This window comes from Rosa rugosa, chromosome 1 (genome assembly GCF_958449725.1).
Source record: "Rosa rugosa chromosome 1, drRosRugo1.1, whole genome shotgun sequence".
NCBI lineage: Eukaryota > Viridiplantae > Streptophyta > Magnoliopsida > Rosales > Rosaceae > Rosa > Rosa rugosa.
In genome coordinates this window covers 476,413-498,087 of record NC_084820.1, presented here as the reverse complement: position 1 = coordinate 498,087, position 21,675 = coordinate 476,413, and the positions used below count along the sequence as shown (strand labels likewise).

At 38.9% G+C, this 21,675-nt stretch overlaps 1 protein-coding gene across 1 annotated transcript; it reads left to right on the top strand.

Moving 5' to 3' along the window:
- Positions 1–5,593: 5,593 nt before the first annotated feature.
- On the top strand, positions 5,594–7,777 carry LOC133708224 (mogroside IE synthase-like). The gene is made up of 2 exons (XM_062133687.1): positions 5,594–6,540; positions 6,804–7,777. The coding sequence occupies exons 1-2, from the start codon at positions 5,752–5,754 to the stop codon at positions 7,539–7,541; spliced, it is 1,527 nt and encodes a 508-aa protein (XP_061989671.1). The 5' UTR covers positions 5,594–5,751; the 3' UTR covers positions 7,542–7,777.
- The last annotated feature ends 13,898 nt before the right edge of the window (positions 7,778–21,675 follow it).

Sequence of the window (21,675 nt, the reverse complement as noted above, 5' to 3'; positions counted from 1 at the left end):
TTTTTTTCTCTCTCGGTCGATACCTTCACTATCTGAGTTTTCCGTTTGACCCGACCCGAACCCGGCGGATCCGACCCGACTTTTCTGGCGAACTGCGGCGGTCTCCGGCGACGAAAACTCTCCAAATCAGTTCGCCTCCTCCGTCTGGTCGTCCCTCTGGTGTCCTCTAGCTTCGATTCTCCTCCACGGCGGCGCTGCAAGGCGGTGCAGTTGGGTGTTTTTGGACCCGATTGGTTTTCCGGCTTCCAACGTCGGCGGCGCTTCAACCTTGGCCTGAGGAGTTCGCAGCAGTCTCCTTGTGCGATCTGTGGTGGTTGTTTGGAAGGATTCACGTGAAAACTCGATCAACTCAGTTTGGATTACTGTTCACGGCTTGTGAGGTAGTTTTCGATCCCTTATGGTTGTTTTCTGACTTCGAGTTAGTTATGAGATTTCACAAGCATGCTTAGATGAAGCTTTTTGATGTTGGGAGTTTTGTGAAATATTGAGTTTTGGCTGGCGGCAGTGCGCCACCACCTGTGGCGGCGTTCCGGCCATGTATGGGACTGTTTCTGGTATTATATGTCTTCTACTCGTTGATACGAGCGTTTCGATATATATAATATGCAAATTTTGGAGTTCATATGAAATTGATATGATTTTTACCGTTTCATATCGGTGAATTTATTCAAATCCTTGTGGATTTAAGCATTGGATCGACGTGTGGCCTGAACACATCGATCGTGGACGTATTTCGGAGACTTTGGGAGGTCTCGGATGTGGTGTTGCCTCGATTGGCGCCACTTTGGGGATTTTAGTTCAAAACAGGGGTTTCAGACTTAAATCAAATGTAAATCGTTACTAAGTGGAAACCGTTTGTGATTAGGTACTTGACGAAGTATTTGGACGGTTAATTGGCGGATTGGCCGCTTTGTTCTTGGTTGAAGGCGCAGCGGGAATTCGAGGTGAGTAAATCTCACAAGGATCTTTATGAACAGAAGTACCATTATTGTTTTGGCGTTAATTAATTAACTGCAAACTATAGTTGGTATTAGTAGGCATTCCTGAGCGAATGACTACGTATATATATATTTACGCGAAATATATATATTCTTGTGGATGGTATTTGATGAATAATATGCATGATGATGCTTATATTATTGTTGAATGTGACTTTTCATGGAAACAATATTGTGGAAAAATATGTTTTCTATTGTTGAAATGTATTGAGTTTGATGTTACATTTTTGAGTCAAGCGTGGCTCATTTAAATGTATCGGTCTTTGTACCAAGGGTCACAGATGGTGAGCAGGGATAGGAAAGTCGAAATTAGATAATTGTAACATTTTAGGTCAGGTGTGACTTACTTAACGTTTGACTTTGAGACCATACGGGGTCTAAAGATCATATGTCACAGGTGGTGACAGGTTGCAGATGGCGACCTTGATGTTTGATTTTATGATCAGACGAGGTCTGAAATCATATGTCACAGATGGTGACTGGTCGCAGATGGTGACCAAGACAGGAAATAGGTAATCACGTCCTTGGTAGGACGAGTGATTACGATTTCAATAGAGCTCTAGTCTGTCTGCCATGATAGCTTATGGGAGTAACGGTCGAGGTTGCTGGAGACTCATAGGTATGTAGTTTAAAGGAGAGTTCCGATGGTATTCTTCTTTAATTGTCTAGATGAGACTTGAATTGCTACTTGATGGTTAAGTTAGCAAATAGAACATTGTCACGGCGGTGACTCATGTTGTCCTTTCTGTGGAAAGGATATGGAATGTTAGAAGGAATCATGGTTGCATGTGTTCCTTAAGTAGATTGATGTTCATGAGTTACTCATACGGGCTTGCAAAAGTTTACCGGGTTTGTTGTTTGGAAACCCCGGTGCACCATTCAAACTGTGTAGGGGTTAATCCTGCAGGTCAGGAAAATCGTGGCTGAAGCTGAGGTAGCTTGTTGGCAGCAGAACGGGTAGGAAGCAAATTTTGTTAGCTTTGCCAGTGTATGACTTCCGCTATGTAGTAAGCTCTGAGGAGCATTTACGTTTTATTTTGTGATGACAATTTAATTCGTAAATTTGTGTAATATATAACTCTGCGGAGCGAGTGTATATTAACTTGGATTGGTTCAGGGCATCAGTATATACTTGTTTTAAGAGAAAGATGTTCCAGGTATTTGTATTGATGACTGAACGTTCACGCATGTATAATTATGGGATTATATATATCGATTTTTATTGTTGTTAAAAATCAGGGGCGTGACATAGCTTCTCTATCATCATCATCCCTTTTACCCCTCCCCGAGTTCTGGACTCACCAAACTTGTCAGAGACGCTATCTCTCCTGCTCCGCTTTCCCAGATACGACTCCCTATCGCCGCCTCTCTCTTACAGCCGCGCGAGAATTCGGAGCCCGACCCGGAAATTTCCAAATAATCAACGAAACCTAATCTGGGAAATTAGATGCGGCGACAGCAGTGTTTGCGTTGTAGCCAGCAGAGGTCTGAGGGGGAGGGGGGGTTTGCGTTGTCGCCTAACGGAGGTCGAAGTCGGAAGGAATGAGAGAGAGAATCTGAGAGTGGCAGTGGTTGTAATTTTATAATTAAGTTGTATCTAAAAGTAACTTTTTGCATTTAAATGGGGTGAGTGGGAACAAAATTCTCTTGATGGTGTAAGTGGGCTAATTTTAGTTGGGCTAAATACTTGTTACTACCCTGTGGTTTAGGTCCAAAATCAATTCAATCCCTGGACTTCTAATTTCATCAAAAACACCCCTGCAGTTTCAATTTTGATCTAATAGGTACAATCTGTTAGTCTTCCGATAATTGAGTCATTTAACTTGTTGATGTGGCTCATAAATGGCTTATGTTTTATGATGTGGTGTTGAGGTGGCATGCATAGTCAATTTAGGAGTGGGTCTCACTATTAGAAATCTATCAAATAAAAAGTTTTTCATCAAATAATCCAACTATAAGTTGAACCCATAACAGAATATTAACGAATTGGACCTATTAGATCAGAATTGAAAGTACAGGGGTGTTTTTGATGAAATTAGAAGTTCAGGGACTGAATTGATTTTGGACCTAAACCACATGGTAGTAACCAATATTTAGCCCATTTTAGTTTATTTTGGTGCTATAGGTCAAGGACCCCTCTATAAATGTAAAACTGGCCTGCAGAGGATGGTAGAGAATCAATTTAAAAAAGAAGATCCAAGGAAGGGACTGGCCTCTATTTGTGCGGCGAAATGTTTGAATACCCATAGATATCCATTTTTGAGAATTTAAGTTTCGGGACCAGTAGGATTGAATACCCTTAAATAATTTTAACAAACTATAATTGTTTAGAATTCTTATTTAATTAGAAGACCCTATTCGTAGCTCATAAGAAAAAAAAAAAAATTGAGTATAGGTAGCTATCAAAAATAAAAATAACAAGTAGGTATCATATTCTTCCACAATCATCAATATATATAGATTCCTATAGCACACAAACCATAATTGTTCAGAAAACAATGAATATGCAACTTAAAAAAAATAAAATAATAATAATAATAAAGACATTGTAAAATTGGTACCTTTGTGATTGTTGAAATTTTCTGTTCAACATGATTAAGGGTCAAGGGTTGCTGTAGTGGGGTGTGGGTTGAGAGAGAGAGGGAGGTGTTTGGACCCAAAATGAGCATGTTGGCCTGACAAGGCACGTCTTGGAGAAATTGAGCCAATATCAGTGGCTCAAGATATATATTATCGACAAATTCGAAATATATATTTAGAGGCTAAATAAAGCCTACTATGGAAGCATGGAAATTAAAAGTCAACTTTAGCACATTTTCTTACTTCGGCTAGGAGAAACCGAGCTAAACAAGGAAGGAGGGGCGGCAGACTAACCAAACGAAATCCAAATGAGATAAAACTTTCCAGATTAAATCTAGAAAGCCCAAGGATCATTTCTTATGAAGAGTGCCAGAGCTATTTTTGAGTGGAAGGCCTTCAAACAATCAATCCAATTTTCTGCAGAAGCAAAACTGGAAAACTGGACCTGTAAGGAGTCCAGCAGCGTTTCCGGCCCAACCACTATACCAAAAGCTCTGAAATTTTACCGGGATGATCTACACTCATAGTGGAACATTTGTTATGAAGAAGTCACGGTCAAAATCTGAATTCTTGATGGAGATATAATTGAAGGAATAAAGGAGCCGAAAGTGCTTCCTTATCTCCAAAATTCATCATTCCTTATCTCTAATTATGCTTCCTTATCTCCGAAATTCATCATTCCTTATCTCCAATTATGCTTCCTTATCTCCAAAACTCGTCATTCCTTATCTCTACTATCAGTTGTTTAAGAATAAACACTTTGGCATGGTAGCCTATAAATAGAGGTTACAATGAAACACTTAGACACACACAATTCATGAATCAATCTCTTTGATCATCCAAGCCTCTCTAGAGCAACCCCTCTCTAAGAGCAACTCCTCTCTTTCTCTTACCGGTGATCACACTCCAGTCCTAGTCTTCTCAAGAGCCGACTGTCAGTGCCACCAAACCCTCTGTCAACGTGCTTCGGTCCTAGTCTCCTCGGGAGCCGACTATAGTACCGCGACCACAATGGTTACGGAACCAGCCAAGCAAGGGTAACGCCCTCGCAAACCAACCAAGTTAAAGTCACGCTTTAGCAAGTTCTCTCTACTTCCCGGTGATTTCGCTCTGCTTAACCTACAACGTTGAGTATCGACTTGGTGACACAAGACAAAGTCCTCCAGCACAAGGCACAAAGAATCCCACGACAAGGTTGGTGTTCTCCTCGTCCACAATCGCTTGATAGAAGTCAGGTCAAGGGACACCCCCGACGACCGCACCCGAACGGTGCTGGCACGCCCGCTCAAGAAAAGAGACTGTTGACCAGCTCAAGGAAAATTGGAGCCAAACAGGAGGACGAGTTGAAATGACATGAATCAAAATATTACACTCTTTTCCTATGATTTAATTCACCTTGATCCCCAAAATCTCCACCTACTCTAGAATTGTAATTCCATAATTCCTAGCAAAATAAGCCGATAACATCATTTTCTCTAAAATTTCACACAGATATTCGTGTTTTATTCAATTCACACAGAAATTAGTACCGAAAACTTATTGTCACGGAAGTTCGTCCCTCTATAATTCACATAACATAAAAAATTAACGATTTCTAAATAAACTAATTTATAATACGTAGTGAAATCTGTGTGAATATCAATTCACACAGATAACCGTGTGAAAATATTTTAGCTTTTACACAGACATCTGTTACTGTTGATTATTCACACGGATTTCCGTTAATATTGTTATTGTATAAATTATTGTATGCCCAATTATGCTTATTTCATACAGTTATTCGTTAGTATAAACATTTCGCACATATATTTGTGAGTTTTAAATAATCTGTGTGAGTTAAATCAGTGTAAATTGTTATTTAGATAGTAGTGAGTACTCACACTTGGAAGTCCACATAAGATGGAAAGCGAAGTTGGGCTCCTGTACAACGGAACGGGGAAAAGACAAGCACAACAAGTTTTGCTTATTTTGAACATATATACAACTACCAGTACAGACGTCTGGAACTTTTCCACGTCTACCAATCAACTATTATCGATCGAGCTCTTTATTACATATATGATCGATGTATGATGAACTTATTCACTCCTCGGATCTCCAATATTAATTTTGATCGATCGATCTCTTCGATCATTTCAATTAAGTATACGTAGATTAACTACAGTTTCTTCCTATGGAGAGGGAATGTGAAACAATATCTGCTGCTCCAGCTGAGATCCTAGTATTCCCATTTCCTGGTCAGGGCCATATGTGCCCAATGGTTCAGTTCTCCAAGCGACTTGCCTCTAAAGGTCTTAGAGTCACAGTCGTCTCAACCATCTCTGCTGCCAAGTCTATTCAGCAAAGTCCGGCCCATGCCCAAGCTTTCCAAGTAGAATTCATTTCGGATGGTTCCAAAGAAGAAAACAAGTCTGAAACTTTGGACGAAGCTATTGAGCGTTTCAAAAAGGCAACTACACAAACTCTAACCGAACTTATCATCAACATCCAGAACAAGAACACCACTACTACTATCTGTACTAGCAATGGTGATCATGCCTCCTCGGTGGAACAGGTTCCACCCAAGCTCAAGCTCAAGCTCGTGATTTACGACTCAGGGATGCCGTGGGTTTTGGATATAGCGCGACAACAAGGCATAGAAGGAGCTCCTTTTTTTACACAGTCATGCGCGGTTGCATCCGTCTACTATCACTTCCGTGAAGGGGCATGTAAGATAAGTACTACTACTCCCACCTCTGGTTTAGATGACGACTCAGAAGCTGCTAATCATGGAAGATCATCACCATCTACCGACACAATATTATTGCCGGCTATGCCACCACTTGGAGTCAATGACTTACCATCTTTTCTATGTGATACTCATTCCTATCCAGTTTTATGTAAACATACCCTGAATCAATTCTCCAATTTCCGGGAAGCAAAATGGCAATTGTACAACACTTTTGATACGTTAGAACATGAGGTAAGTACCAGTACTACTTATGTATTATAGATAAGAAAAAGAGTGGTGGTCACATTTTTAATTTCAAGATTTATTCCAAAGGAATTAGTTGTGTCAGTATTATATAGAGGAAAAATGCATATTTACTAGCAGATGCATATGTTACTAGCACAATATATGTTTCACAGAAAATTAGATTACATATATGTACTTGGTATCTCATTTGTATAATACTTTCTATATGTTGTTGAATGTGATTATAAGACGTTGCTAAATTATATTAGGTAGTCAAATGGATGACAAGTCAGTCTTGGGCAGTGAAGACAGTAGGACCAACAATTCCGTCAATGTTTCTGGACAAGCGATTTGAAGATGACAAAGACTATAGTTTCAACCTCTTCGAGCCTGTGGAGACTTACTTGAAGTGGCTTGACTCCAAGGAAACTGGCTCAGTGGTTTATGCATCATTTGGAAGCTACGGTAGCCTAGAAACGAAGCAAGTGGAGGAAATAGCTTGGGGTCTGAAGAACAGCAACTACCACTTCTTGTGGGTAGTCAGAGAATTAGAGAAGGAGAAGCTTCCGAAGAATTTCATAAAGGAGGTATCAGATTCAGCTGATCAGAAGGGTCTTGTCGTGAGTTGGTGCTCGCAGCTGCGAGTCTTGGCTCACAAGGCCTTAGGATGCTTTGTTACTCACTGCGGATGGAATTCGACCCTTGAAGCTTTGAGCTTAGGGGCCCCGATGGTGGCAATGCCGCAATGGACTGATCAAACAACAAACGCCAAGTTTGTTGAGGATGTGTGGAAAGCAGGAGTTAGAGTGAGAGTGGATGAGAAATTAGGTGTTGCAACAAAAGAAGAGATAGCTAACTGTATTAGGCAAGTCATGGAACAGGAAAAAGGGGTGGAGATCAGAAAGGCTTTATCAAATTGGAAGCAATTGGCTAAAGAGGCAGTCAACCAAGGGGGAAGCTCCGATCAAAATATTGAGGAGTTTGTGGCACAACTTCTGTTAATTTGAATTAATGTTCATCTTCCTACTATGTAGTACTTGTATTACTTTCCTTCTTAAGTCCTAAAAGGTGGGTGTATTAGGTGATTGCTAGTTTGTTTGCTCTTTCTTTCTAGGGGTGGACTTAATTTGCAATAGTTTCTACGTAACCATTCTTATTGCCCCAAAAGGGTTTGTCATTATTGTATTACCTGTTGAATTACATAATAGATGACATTTTCACCTAAAAAAAAATATTTGAACTTTATCCTAACTTCACATTCTGACATTTCTTTCTGCCAACATAAGTCGGCAACCCCAAATACCGTTCATGTGACTCCACAACTTCCACCCCCAACAAAGAAGTCACTTCTTCTTGCAATTCAAGAGGAACATTTTTGCTAAAAACAACAGAACTTTCATTAAAGTTCACTAGCTGCCCTGAAGCCCTCCCATATGTTTCAATGACATCCTGAATCTCATAACAAGCTTCAAGGGACGCCTGAGCATATAGCATACTGTCATCCGCAAATAATACTTGATTAACTGCAGGGGCATCATTACATACCTCAATACCAGGGCGTGAGCCTAACTCTTGCTTCTTTTGCAGAAGTGCCGAAAAGCCTTCAGCCCCAATTAAAAAGAGATAAGGTGATAAGGGATCTCCCTGTCTCAATCCTTTGCTAGGTGACACATAACCTCTAGGCTTACCCCTGATCAAGAAGGAAAATCTGACTGAACAGACGCATTGCATTACCAACTCAGTCCAAACTCGAGCAAAACCAAATCTTTCCATAACTTTCCTGAGAAAGAACCACTCCATCCTGTCATATGCCTTGCTCAAATCTAACTTCAAGGCCATAACTCCCTCTTGACCCTCTCTTTTATTGTGTACAAAATGCGCAACTTCATTGGCCACTAGGATTGATTTAACGCCCCAGCACAAAAGCAGATTGAAACGGAGATATAATTGAAGGTAGGATTATCTTAAGCCTGTTTGCAATAGCCTTTGAGCAAATCTTATATATCACATTGCAAAGAGCTATGGGTCTCAAATCTGCCATTCTTTATGGATTGCTCACTTTCGGAATTAAACAAATATGGGTAAAATTCACTTGCTTCAAAAGATTACCCGTATGTAAAAAATTCTGAACAGCTTCTGTTACATCCTTGCCAATAGTATCCCAATAATGTTGAAAAAATAATAATGGAGGCATTCCATCTGGTCCTGGGGACTTTGTAGGATACATTTGGAACAATGCTTCACGTATTTCTTCTTCTGTATAATTCCTACAAAGTTGAAGATTCATTTCCGCCGAAACACAGGGTTGAATGGCTTCCAAAGTATGTTGCATGGCTTCCATATCAATTGGAGACGCAGTGAACATCTGTGTAAAATAGGAGGTCACACTTTGTTCCATTCCCTTATCATCATCACGCCAAACCCCATTCTCATCATATAGACCATGTATCACATTTTTACGTCTCCGGTTTGCTGCCTTACGGTGGAAAAAGCCTGTGTTGCTATCACCCTCCTTTAATTGCCTCAACCAACTGAATATCAACTATTTGACAGGCCGATCATTCATGGGCGACTTACAGCTCACTAGCTGCTTTATGGTTTGTGTGTCAAACAACTGAGTTGAACTGAAAGTAGAAGAAAAAACATTTCACCAAAAAAAAAAAAAAATAGGGAAAAAAAAAAAACCATGCATGGGAAACCATTAAGATTGAAGTATATATAGTTTCACAATTACATGCATTTATACCATGAAATGTCACAGAGTAAATCATGTAGAAACAAAAATCAAATTAATACAGGATAGTTAACAGTTAATAACCTCGTTAAATCATTCGTCAACAGAGGTTAGTATTAATATTGAGTTGATTAAGAGTTGGAACTCTTATGTGCCTGAATTCCAGTGACCGAGCATTACATTAGTTTCTAATCATTGTAACCCTAATTTGAATAACAGAAACGATTTCATTGTGCTTACGGAGTTACGTACGGATAGTGCAAACTGTATTACATGGAGTTTCAAACTTGCAATGATGCTTGAGGGCTAGGTTTCTGGGTTTAGTAGACGGTTCTAAGAGATTCTTAGGTAGGGCAGGCGTGCCACGTGGCCGTACGCTCAGCCAATCATTGCCTATGCAGGAGGTGTTTTAGGTATTTCATTATAATTAAACATGGGTAGTTTTGAAATTCAATTAAAAAAATGAGATATATGATTGGCTGGGGCGTACCACGTGGCTGGTACGTTTCCCCTATCTAAGAAGTTCTCGGATCATCTCGATCAGTATGCAATGATTGAGGGAAAATGATCATCGTCAGTGAAATACTAATTAATCAAGGAATATATACGTACATGAATTGAAAAAAGAAGGACAACAAGGCCCAAACTAATGATCAACCCCTAATCACTACCACACATCTGTGGATTGAATGGTGGACTTTGGTTAGAACTGGAAGCGTGGGTAGTACAGTAAAACACCCTGCGTTATATCTTATTTGAACATTAGGCTGATATCAACGGCGGGCCGGATTTGAAGCCTTTAATTGTAGGAAATGGATTCCATGCACCGTCAGTGCATTAACACTGACACATCTGAGCCCTTGATTTTGGTCTAGATTTAATCTAGCCATTAATTGCACGTTAAGATCTGTTAGATCCAGTTCGTTTGGTAAAAATGTGTTGCTTCGGTAAATAGCTAGAGTAAGTTACTTGGTCATAACCAACAGCTATGATTAACCTCAGATCTCATATCTCATATCTCATAGCCTCACCACCACCAAACAGCTAAAGGGCTTTGAAATTCCTCCTCCAAAACCCTCGTGCTCGCTAGGATCCAAATAACCAAATCCGATACCTTACCGTAGAAGCCAAAGATTTTGATTTTACACAAGTTGCTCAAAAGACGTGTATTGTGTAAGATTATTAGAACAAAACCCACAGAAGGGAGAAATCTGATATCCAGAACAGTGCCGGAACAGTACCCACCCGTGGTGTCTCAAACCATCCAAAATATCAATTCGATCAAAACTCAATGAAATTGAAAACCAATTATACCAGCGAGTAGAGCTTGATGATCGAGTCGACGAAGTTTCTCATCTCATGCTTCCTCAATAGTCAATAGTCGGCGGAAAATGTCGAAAACCCTTCCTCAATTTGTTTAGGCTATCTGCATATTTTCTTTTCCCATTCACTACTTTTCATCAATGAAAACTGGGGCAGCTAATTAAATTTTTCTTTCTATACATTACTGGGAGTTTATAGATTAACTAAAAATTACTCTTCAAATTTTTTTTTGTTTAATCTAATAACATCGACACAAAGTTGACCCCCCTTAACAAAATTTTTAGATACAGCTGTATATAGGATTGACGGTTTTGGTCGATTTCGTGTTTCTCTAAATTCATTTTTCACCTTGTTGTCACTTTTGAAAGATTCACATCACTTCATATGCAAGGTACAAGTTATACAACATTAGTAGGCACATTGATATCTCTTATGGTCTGCAAAATAAAAATAAAATTTTTTTGTTTTCGACCATTCACACATATTCATACATAACTATATGTCGTGTGAAAAAATTGAAACAGTTCATGGTCGTTATGTTATCGGTCAACCAAAAGGTTATATATATTACTTCAGTTGACTAAGTGGATCGAAGTCGAAACTACGATGAAATTAGCTAAATTTTTTATAACCTTCATATAATATTCCAATTCTTTCATCTAACAGTCGCTCTTCCTAGTTTCTTATGTCTTGATGAAGTTGCTCCTTGAAAAATCTAATTGTTAAATATTTGGTTGTAAACATAACTTTGATTGACTAAATGAATCGAAGTCGTTACGAAAATGAATTTGGTGAATCATTTCAATTTCATTTTTTTAAAAATGAAAATGAAAGTTGATAAATTTAACGAAAAATTTAAGAAATTAAAGTGGAATACATGGTTGTCAAATACATGTATTCTCCGATCCAATTGTTTTCTCTCTCTTTTTCAATCTCCATTCCTTTATAGTTTTTGATCCTATTGTCAAATACATGTGCACCCTCCCTAATATCAAATATTACTACTCAGAAAAATTTAAGGAATTAAAGTGAAATTATTGGAAACTGAGTCTATAGTTTCGGTGATTGTTTACAGACTTTGGGAATATTTTTTGAATTTTTCTTGATGTGAAATCTCCAATTTGTGGATTTTATAATAAAGTATGCGATATGACGAGTTTGTGAGAATTTTTCGGAAGCCCGAGCTATTTATTATGATTTTCTGAAAATTTTAAATTATGAAAATTATTTAAAGAATAAGAAATTTAATGTTCCAGTACTTCTATTACTTTTTGCAAGTTGAGAATTTGAGAGAGAACTAGATTACCAATTGATTCCGATTAATATAGAGAAGCCATAGAAATAATTTCCAAAACCTGGTTACTGATTTGGGGAATATTTTGACTTTGTTCTCTTATTATATTAATTCTTTATAAAATGATATTTTTGTAACTACAAAAAAATTGATGATCACGTGGGTTGGCGGGGGGGGGGGGGGGTCAGTAGCAGTTTAATTACGAACGTATATGCTTTAATTAATAACTAATATATAAATATGTATGTGTGTGAAAAGGCTTCCGCGTCCGGAACCTGTCAGGCCGAACAGTAGCTCCGTCTGTGGATCCAAGGGCCCAAAAGCATCGGCTCTCCCTACCCGTTTTCTCGACCAGCGAAGCTATGACGGTGACCCAACCGTATCTCCTCCGTCAGGTGACGTCGAGGGGGAGAACCGGTCCCATCCGACTCATCTTTCCATCGCCGACGTTCCTGTGGTCTTGGTTTGTTGATTGGTCGAGTGTGGAGGGAGAATCGGTTGCCAAAAGCTTTGGCAGCTCCGCGGTTCTTCGGCTTAGTTTTCCGGCGACTTGGTCCCCGTTGGCGGTGTTGCCGTACTTCGGTAATGGCCACGCTTTCTTATGCCAATAACCATGCCGGAAGTAATTTTGAACAAGCTTGTGTTGGTTTTGGCTCAACCTATGTCTGAGTCAAAGTAGTTGGTTGCTGTCTTTAAATGGATAGATATGTAATAACCGTATATATAGAGGTTATTTGGTTATTTGAATTGGGAAAAAAACTACCCATTTGTAATAGAATAAAACTGCAAAACTGCAGCAGTTTGGGGGTGTGAGAAAACAGAGAGAGTTGAGAGAAAAACGGAAGTTCTTCTCTGTTGAGATTGGGTGAGAGAAATTGTACAAAATCCTTCTCTTTGATAGTGAAATTGAGTGGTTCCATCTGCTCCCCAGATGTAGGCAAATTGCTGAACTGGGTAAACACTTTGCTGTCTTATTTTCTCCATTCTTGCATTTTAGTTTATCTGATATTACTTTGGATTGTGGTTGGGTTGTTCTGTATCTATTTGTTGGTGTAATTTTGTGAACTTCTGCTACTGGTTTGTCTTCTTGGTGTCTATTTGGCACAACAATTGGTATCAGAGCTTCGGCTCTCGATCCGGTTGGTATAGATGGAAGACAATCAAGATGTCGAAGTCAATCCATTTGGTGGAGGTGGAGCACGAGTTGCAAGAACAACTGTGCAAAATGCAAAGTTTGAAGTGGAGAAATTTGATGGAACAAACAACTTTGGTATGTGGCAATGTGAAGTTAGAGATGTCTTGGCTCAATAGGACTTGGATATGACTCTGACTTTGGAGAATATGCCCGAAGATATGGAAGAAGCAGAATGGAAGAGGCTGAATCGGGTAGCTTGCTCGTCGATAAGGTTGTGTCTCGCTAAAGCCCAAAAGTATTTTGTGATGCGGGAGACGTCGGCGAAGATGTTATGGCAGAAATTGGAAGACAAGTATATGACGAAGAGCATAGAGAATCGTCTACACTTGAAGAAGAAGTTATACCGGTTCCAATTCAGAGGTACAAAGATGATTCAACACCTTGATGCCTTTAACAAGTTAATTGCTGATTTGTTAAATTTGGATGAAGAAATTAAGGATGAAGATAAAGCCTTATTGTTGTTAAATTCTCTACCTGATGCATATGATCATTTAGCTACTACCTTGCTATATGGTAAAGACACTATTAAATTTGATGAAGTGTCTAATGCATTGATGAACTATGAAGTTAGGCACAAGGATAAATATGATAGTACTTCCAGTACTTCGGAGCCTTTGATTGTGAGAGGTAGATCACGTGAAAGAAAGAAATTTGGGGGCAAGAAGAAGTTCTTTTCTGGTCCAAGAGGAGTTTCAAAGGATAGGAAGAGCTTGGGACGAGATGAGTGTGCCTTTTGCCATAATAAAGGCCATTGGAAGAAAGATTGTCCGAAGCTACAAAACAAGGGTGCAAGTTCTAGTGCTAATGTAGTACTTGTTGAGAAGGAACCTGATTATGTTTTGTGTGTGTCTCCCATCAATGACAAAGAAAAGTGGATAATGGATTGTGCTTGTACTGAGCATATGACTCCAAGAAAGGACTGGTTTTCTACTTTGGATACAAATGTGAGTGGTGATGTTATCACTTGTGATGATTATGGCTTGGAGAGGAAAGGAGTTGGAACTGTCAAATTGAAGTTCCATGATGGAGTAGTTAGGACTTTAACTAATGTGTGGTATGTTCCTAAACTCTCTAAGAATTTGATTTCTGTTGGTACTTTGGAAGAAAAGGGCTACCATGCTCACTTGGGAGATAATATGATGAAGGTCACCAAGGGTTCTATGGTTGTGATGAAAGCTCCCCGTGTACAGAAATTGTATTTCCTTGAGGCGAAAACCATCGTAGGTACAGCTGCAGTTGCTTCTGTTGATGACGATGTTGATAACACCAAATTGTGGCACATGAGACTTGGGCATGCCGGTGAGAAAGCTTTGCAAGGGCTTGCAAAACAAGGGTTACTAAAAGGTGTTAGATCTGGTAAGCTCAGTTTTTGTGAGCATTGTGTTTTGGGGAAGCAAACAAGAGTGAGCTTTGGTGCCGCAATACATCAAACTAGAGGTATTCTTGATTATGTGCATTCCGATGTTTGGGGTCCAACACAAACAGCCTCAATGAGTGGTAGACATTGGTTTGTCACTTTTGTTGATGATTATTCTAGAAGAGTTTGGGTTTACACAATGAAGCACAAGACTGAAGTGCTAGATATTTTCTCCAGTTGGAAGAGAATGGTTGAAAATGAAACTGAAAGGAAGATTAAAGCTTTGAGGTCAGACAATGGAGGAGAATATACTTCTAGAGATTTCCTGAAATTTTGTAAAGATGAAGGCATAAAGCGGCATTTCACAGTTGCAAGAACACCACAACAAAATGGCATTGCAGAGAGGTTGAACAGAACTTTGCTTGATAAAGTGAGATGCATGTTGGCTCAATCCGGGATTAGTAAAGCATTTTGGGCAGAAGCACTCAATTATGCTTGTCATCTTGTCAACCGACTACCTTCAGCCGCTATTAATGGAAAAACACCATATGAGGTATGGACCGGGAAACCTGCATTTGATTATGATAATTTGCATATTTTTGGTTGCCCAGCATACTTTCATGTCAATGAAAGTAAGCTTGATCCAAGAGCCAAGAAGGCTCTATTTGTTGGTTTGAACAGTGAAGTTAAGGGCTATAGGTTGTGGTGTCCAGAACTGAAGAGGCTTGTTATTAGTAGGGATGTGACTTTTGATGAAGCTTCTATGTTATTGAAAAAGTCTAGTAATGGTGAAGTTCAGAGAAAAGAAAAAGTTGCTGAACAGGTGGAGTTTGAAGTCTCTTCTATTATTCCAAAACCTATTCAAGTTGAAGCTGGTATAGACAGTGAGGAAGAGGAAGAAGTAGCAGAAGATGAAATTGCTGAAGAAGTTGAAGAAACTCCTCCTAGAAGATCTGAACCTCAAAGGTCGATAGCTGTGAATAGACAAAGAAGAGTAATCCGAAAGCCAAATTGGCAAAAGAACTTTGTTGCTTTTGCCTTTCACACCATGAGTGTTGGTATTCCATCAAATTTCGAGGAGGCAAGTAGTAGTCCTGAAAGGGAAGGTTGGAGCAATGCTATGGGTGAAGAGATGAAGTCTTTATTGAAGAATAACACATGGGAGTTAGTTCAATTACCGAAGGGTAAGAGAGCTATTGGCTGCAAATGGGTGTATACTAAGAAAGAAGGCTTTCCTGAACAAAGTGGAGTGAGATTTAAAGCAAGACTAGTTGCTAAAGGCTATGCACAAAAGGAAGGTATTGATTACAATGAGATTTTCTCCCCGGTAGTAAAGCATTGTTCAGTTCGTATAATGTTGGCTATGGTTGCTCAGTTTGATCTTGAATTGGTGCAACTAGATGTGAAAACAGCATTCCTCCATGGTGATTTGAATGATGAGATTTATATGTCTCAACCTGATGGATATCATGTGGAAGGGAAAGAAGATTGTGTTTGTAGATTGAAGAAATCTTTGTATGGTTTGAAGCAATCTCCAAGACAATGGTATTTGAAGTTTGATGAGTTTATGAGAGGCCAAAAGTATCAAAGAAGCAATTATGATCATTGTATATACTTACGGAAGCTGCATGATGGGTCTTTTATATATTTGTTGTTATATGTTGATGACATGCTCATTGCTTCAAATAATATGAGGGAGATTGAGAAGCTGAAAGCACAAATGAGTATGGAGTTTGAAATGAAGGATCTTGGTGAAGCCAAGAAGATTCTTGGAATGGAGATTACAAGAAACAGAGATCAAGGCATGGTGTGCTTAACTCAAAAGCAATATTTGGATAAATTGCTGCAGAAATTTGATGTAAATGATGATACCAGATCTGTAAGTACACCTTTAGCTTCTCATTTCAAACTTAGTGCCATTCAATGTCCCAAAACTGATGAAGAGGTAAGGGATATGTCTAACATTCCATATTCTAGTCTGGTGGGTTCTTTGATGTATGCTATGGTTTGTTCAAGACCGGATATTGCACATGCTGTTGGATTGGTGAGTCGATATATGCATAATCCAGGTATGGAGCATTGGAAAGCTGCTAGGTGGATTTTGAGATATTTACATGGGACTAGAGATGTTGGTTTGTGTTTTCAGAAAATTAATTCTGGAAATTTTGCTGTTGGATATGTGGATTCTGACTATGGTGGTGATTTGGATAATGGGAAGTCTAGAACAGGTTATTTGTTCACTATGGCACAAGCACCTATTTGTTGGAGATCAATTCTGCAGGATACGCCAGCTTTATCAACAACTGAAGCTGAGTATATGGCCGCTGCGGAAGCTGTAAAGGAAGCTTTATGGTTACATGGGTTAGTGAATGAGTTGGGGATTTCTCAGAATCAGGTGGAGGTTTATTGTGACAGTCAAAGTGCCATTCATTTGGCAAAGTATCAGGTTTATCATGCTAGAACCAAACATATTAATGTTCGTTATCACAAGATTCGTGATGAAGTTGAGAAGGGAAGGATTGCTCTTGTGAAGATTTGTACTGAGAATAACCCTGCTGATATGTTGACAAAAGTTGTTATTGCTACCAAGTTCATTCATTGTTTGAACTTGGTTCATGTTGTGAGTGTTTGATAGTTGTTGGAAGAGCAGATGGAATTTGTTGATGTTGACTTAGCAAGAATGATTCTTGTTAAGGTTTGGAGGGTTGTAAATTGCTGTTTTGCAATTGTTGGTTTTCTTTTGGTTTCTCACAGGTCTCGCCAAGGTGGAGATTGTTGGTTTTGGCTCAACCTATGTCTGAGTCAAAGTAGTTGGTTGCTGTCTTTAAATGGATAGATATGTAATAACCGTATATATAGAGGTTATTTGGTTATTTGAATTGGGAAAAAAACTACCCATTTGTAATAGAATAAAACTACAAAACTGCAGCAGTTTGGGGGTGTGAGAAAACAGAGAGAGTTGAGAGAAAAACGGAAGTTCTTCTCTGTTGAGATTGGGTGAGAGAAATTGTACAAAATCCTTCTCTTTGATAGTGAAATTGAGTGGTTCCATCTGCTCCCCAGATGTAGGCAAATTGCTGAACTGGGTAAACACTTTGCTGTCTTATTTTCTCCATTCTTGCATTTTAGTTTATCTGATATTACTTTGGATTGTGGTTGGGTTGTTCTGTATCTATTTGTTGGTGTAATTTTGTGAACTTCTGCTACTGGTTTGTCTTCTTGGTGTCTATTTGGCACAACAGCTTGTACTTCCTTGTTATTCAATTATAAGTGTGAATTCTAGTCACCTGCTTCATCTATACCTCACAACCTAATTAATCATCCCGGCCTCTTCCCAACACTAGCTCCATGGTGTGGTTGCAATGGAGATCGATTTGGTCGCTGGTCAACATCGATCAAGACTCAAGAGTATAGTAAAGCTGTTCCAGTTTGTTTCGATAGAGGGCCAGTAATTTTGATTTGGTAACTTCGTTAGATAACGGCGAGTGGTTTACACAGGCTGTTAGTTTTGTCAATACAACTTTACTGACGATGAACAAGCTCCCTTAATTGTAGCTTTAAAATGAGTAATTACTAGCAAATTGACCCACGCGATGTTGCGGGTTTTTTTTTTGTTTCATATATAATAGATGAATACTCACAAATAAAAAACATTGGCGCTACTTGATTAGAATATGATTTGTTTTGTTGTTAATAATAGATTAGCAACAAATGTAATACAATAAATAATAAACTTTTTCCATAATTTGTAGAAATTTATAAATACAAAACATATATAATTGTTCTCCCTTAAAAAAAAAAAAATAACTGAGAGGATATGATAGAATTGTAATTTCAGTCAAAAGTCAGGGACAAAACCGTCACTTCATTGTCCCATAAACAGTAATAAACAATGCTTTAGCATATGTAGAATTATGGTCGACAAGCTAAGATTTGATGAAACTTGAAACCAATCTTCTTTCTTTTTTTTGGTCTGAAACCAATCTTCTTGAAAAGTGAAAATTTTAAACAGGCATGAGAAACTTTTGGCTCTTAGAGCAACATATTAATTAATTAGGTCTTCTTCGAGCATTTGAATATCATAGACTTCTTTCTAGCTTCTTGCCTTCGTTACCGACAAAACTCGTAGTACCAATGGACTTTAATACTTACGACGTACAACGAGGCATATAAAATATTGGCGGAGAGCTCCATTTTTATTTACACATGAAGCATGCGACTGATGCGAGTTTGTTCTCTCTCTCCCTCCCTCCCTCTCTCTCTCTCTCAAATATATATGCACAAAGCTAGACAAAAGCTAGATTCCAGTCCGCGTCAATAATACTGCCTTCGATCTGTGCCTTAATTTCTCGATATTCACTCTCATACCTACCTATATTACATACATAAACGTAAAACTCGTTTACTTGTTTATTAATTATTAGTATGTTTCCAGTTTAGAGAGTGGAAAGAAGAAAACACGTTTCTCTTAATTTGCATCCCTTTCGCCCCGGCCATCTGGATTTGCTTGTATTTCTTCTGAGAAATGGAATAGTTTCTGTATATGAAGTAAACCATGAGACCAAACAAGAAGATATATCATTCTACTTTAGTAATTTTATTAAGGGAAAAATTCACTAACGGTGTCTGGACACTTAGGGGACTTTCAGAATGATACCTGAACTTACAAAGTTATCAATGTGATACCTGTACTTATTTTTTCATATCAACGTCGTACCTACGACCAATTTCCGTCACGGAGCCGTTAAAATTTTGCACGTGCGGTGCACGTGAGTCACTTAATGAAGACAAAAAGACCGATTTACCCCCGGCCATCTGGATTTGCTTGTATTTCTTCTGAGAAATGGAATAGTTTCTGTATAGGGATTGGAGAATTTTTCGAACAGTACATGAACTAAAGGTCACTGTGAATTAAGGTTCCTCACTTTACACTAATTACATTTCGGTACCTGGACTATAAAACCCGACACAGTTTTGGTACCTGCCGTCAATAACTCTGTTAATTTGCATGCCACATGACATATTTTCAAGGGTAAAGTTGTCTCTTGACTATTCATCTTTAGAAAGTCTTTTTTTTTTTTGATAAAAAGGAAAAGAAAATTGATGGTGCGATCTTGACCGTAGATCCACCTTTGGAAAGTCTTTTTTTTAAAAAAAATAAAAGGTTGGGGTTATTCCACTGCACGTAGATCCATTCTCTTTTCTATCTCCAAACTCAGTTCTCCGATTCCATGGAGCACAACTCGAATCTCCGCTTCAAAGAGATCAAAAACACAAAAACGACAATAGAGGTTCTCATCAGGAACTGAAAAAATGAGTTGGGTGTGACTGTTTCTACCAAAAGAGTAAAGACCATGACCGAGTTGCGTTTTTGACTCGGTGGCCGGGACTCACTACCTGACCGATTCGATACCAGAGATGCTCATTGAACGAAGCAGCTGTTAATATGACTTGAGGGAAGCTGGTGGCGCTGGAGATGGATGCCTTTACCGACGTCAGCGATGCTGTGAAGAGCCTTTGACCACCACTCGTAACTCGAATTACCGAGTCAGGGAATCGGAGGGGCCGAGCTATCAATTTGGAGATTCAAAGACTCAACCTTTTCTTCATTTGTTTATCTCCAATTGCAGCCAAGCTATCAATTCAGTTTTCTGGGTCAGGAAACCATGGATTGAAGATCAAAACTTTGAGAGAGAGAAGAGGGAGAAGAAGAGGAATGAAGGAAGAAGAGAAAGAAAAATTGGGTCGGCTTGGTTGGAGGCTGGGGCGTGGTTGCGACGCAGGCTCAGCTCGGAGAGACTAGGGCGGCTGACGGCGACTTGGCCTGGAGGAATGACAACTACGGTTTATCTGGGCTTCTGGGCAGTAGGTGAAGGCAAAGCGGAGGAGATCAAATCATTAAGTGAGAGTCTTGAATTAGGAGATCGGATGAGCACAAGCTATTTTTTGCTTAAATTGCAGAAAGCAGGGAAAAGAGATTGGAGCTGAGATTTGATCATGAACAGAGAGAGCTGCTTAGATTGCAGAAAGCAGGGAAAGGAGATTGAAGCTGAGATTTGATCATGAACGAGAGAGAGACAGACAGAGAGAGAGAGAGAGAGAGAGAGAGAGAGAGAGAGAGAGAGAGAGAGAGAGAGAGAGTGAAAATACCAAATTACCCTTTTGAAAATGAATAATGACATAAGGTTAACGGTGTTATTAACGATAGGTACCAAAAGTGTGTCGGGGTACTGAAATGTAATTAGTGTAAAGTGAGGAACTTTAATTCACAGTGACCTTTAGTTCATGTACTGTTTGAAAAATTCTCCCTTCTGTATATGAAGTAAACCATGAGACCAAACAAGAAGATATATCATTCTACTTTAGTAATTTTATTTTATTAATTACAACATGAAGTACATATAAACTTAGAAAAGCAGCAGCAGGTAATTAACTGTTTATTAATAGGCTTCGTGTTTCTTAAGGGGTTTATATAATACAGGGCACAATCATTAATTAATTATAAGGGCACGCAGCTGAAATTAGTGCGTAGCAGCAATACGCATATGGCATGATCGAGCTTGTACAGGCGAGAAGATTTCCTTGTTCCTCGATCCCTCCATCTTCACCTAGAACGTAGCTGGCACGATCAAATTATTAAAAAAAAAAAAAATTAATTAATTAATAAAGACACCCCAGCTGCAAGAGACACAAATGATTGGTGCCAAACTAATTTAATTTGTTCATAGGTATATCACAAAATAAATAAAACTTGCGCACTTGGATTTCATGTAAAATACACTACTAGCAAAACGGGCAACTCACACAGATTTAAATCTGTGTGAAATACTAGCATTTCACACGGATGTCAGTGTGTAAAGGGCTTTACCTACAGTGCAGCTACGGATTGTTTTTCGGTTGCCTTCGGAGGGGGCGCTAATGCTCTACTCACACGGTTTTGGGAGTCCGTGTGAAATTTTTTGTGGGTCCCACTTGTTTTCCTGATATTTTGATATCCTAATCAGTGTGAAATATATGCCTAACTCACACAGATTTCAGTGTGAAATATATTCCTAACTCACACAGATATCAGTGTGTAAGAGTGGTGCTATTCAAAAAAAAAATTGGTGCTAAATTATTACAGAATAATTTTTTTTCAATATACAATTCCATTAATCAGAATCCAAACAGTAACATAATTCACAACCCAATCAATATTGTACCCACAACTAACTAATGTCATTTCCATCAGAAATTAA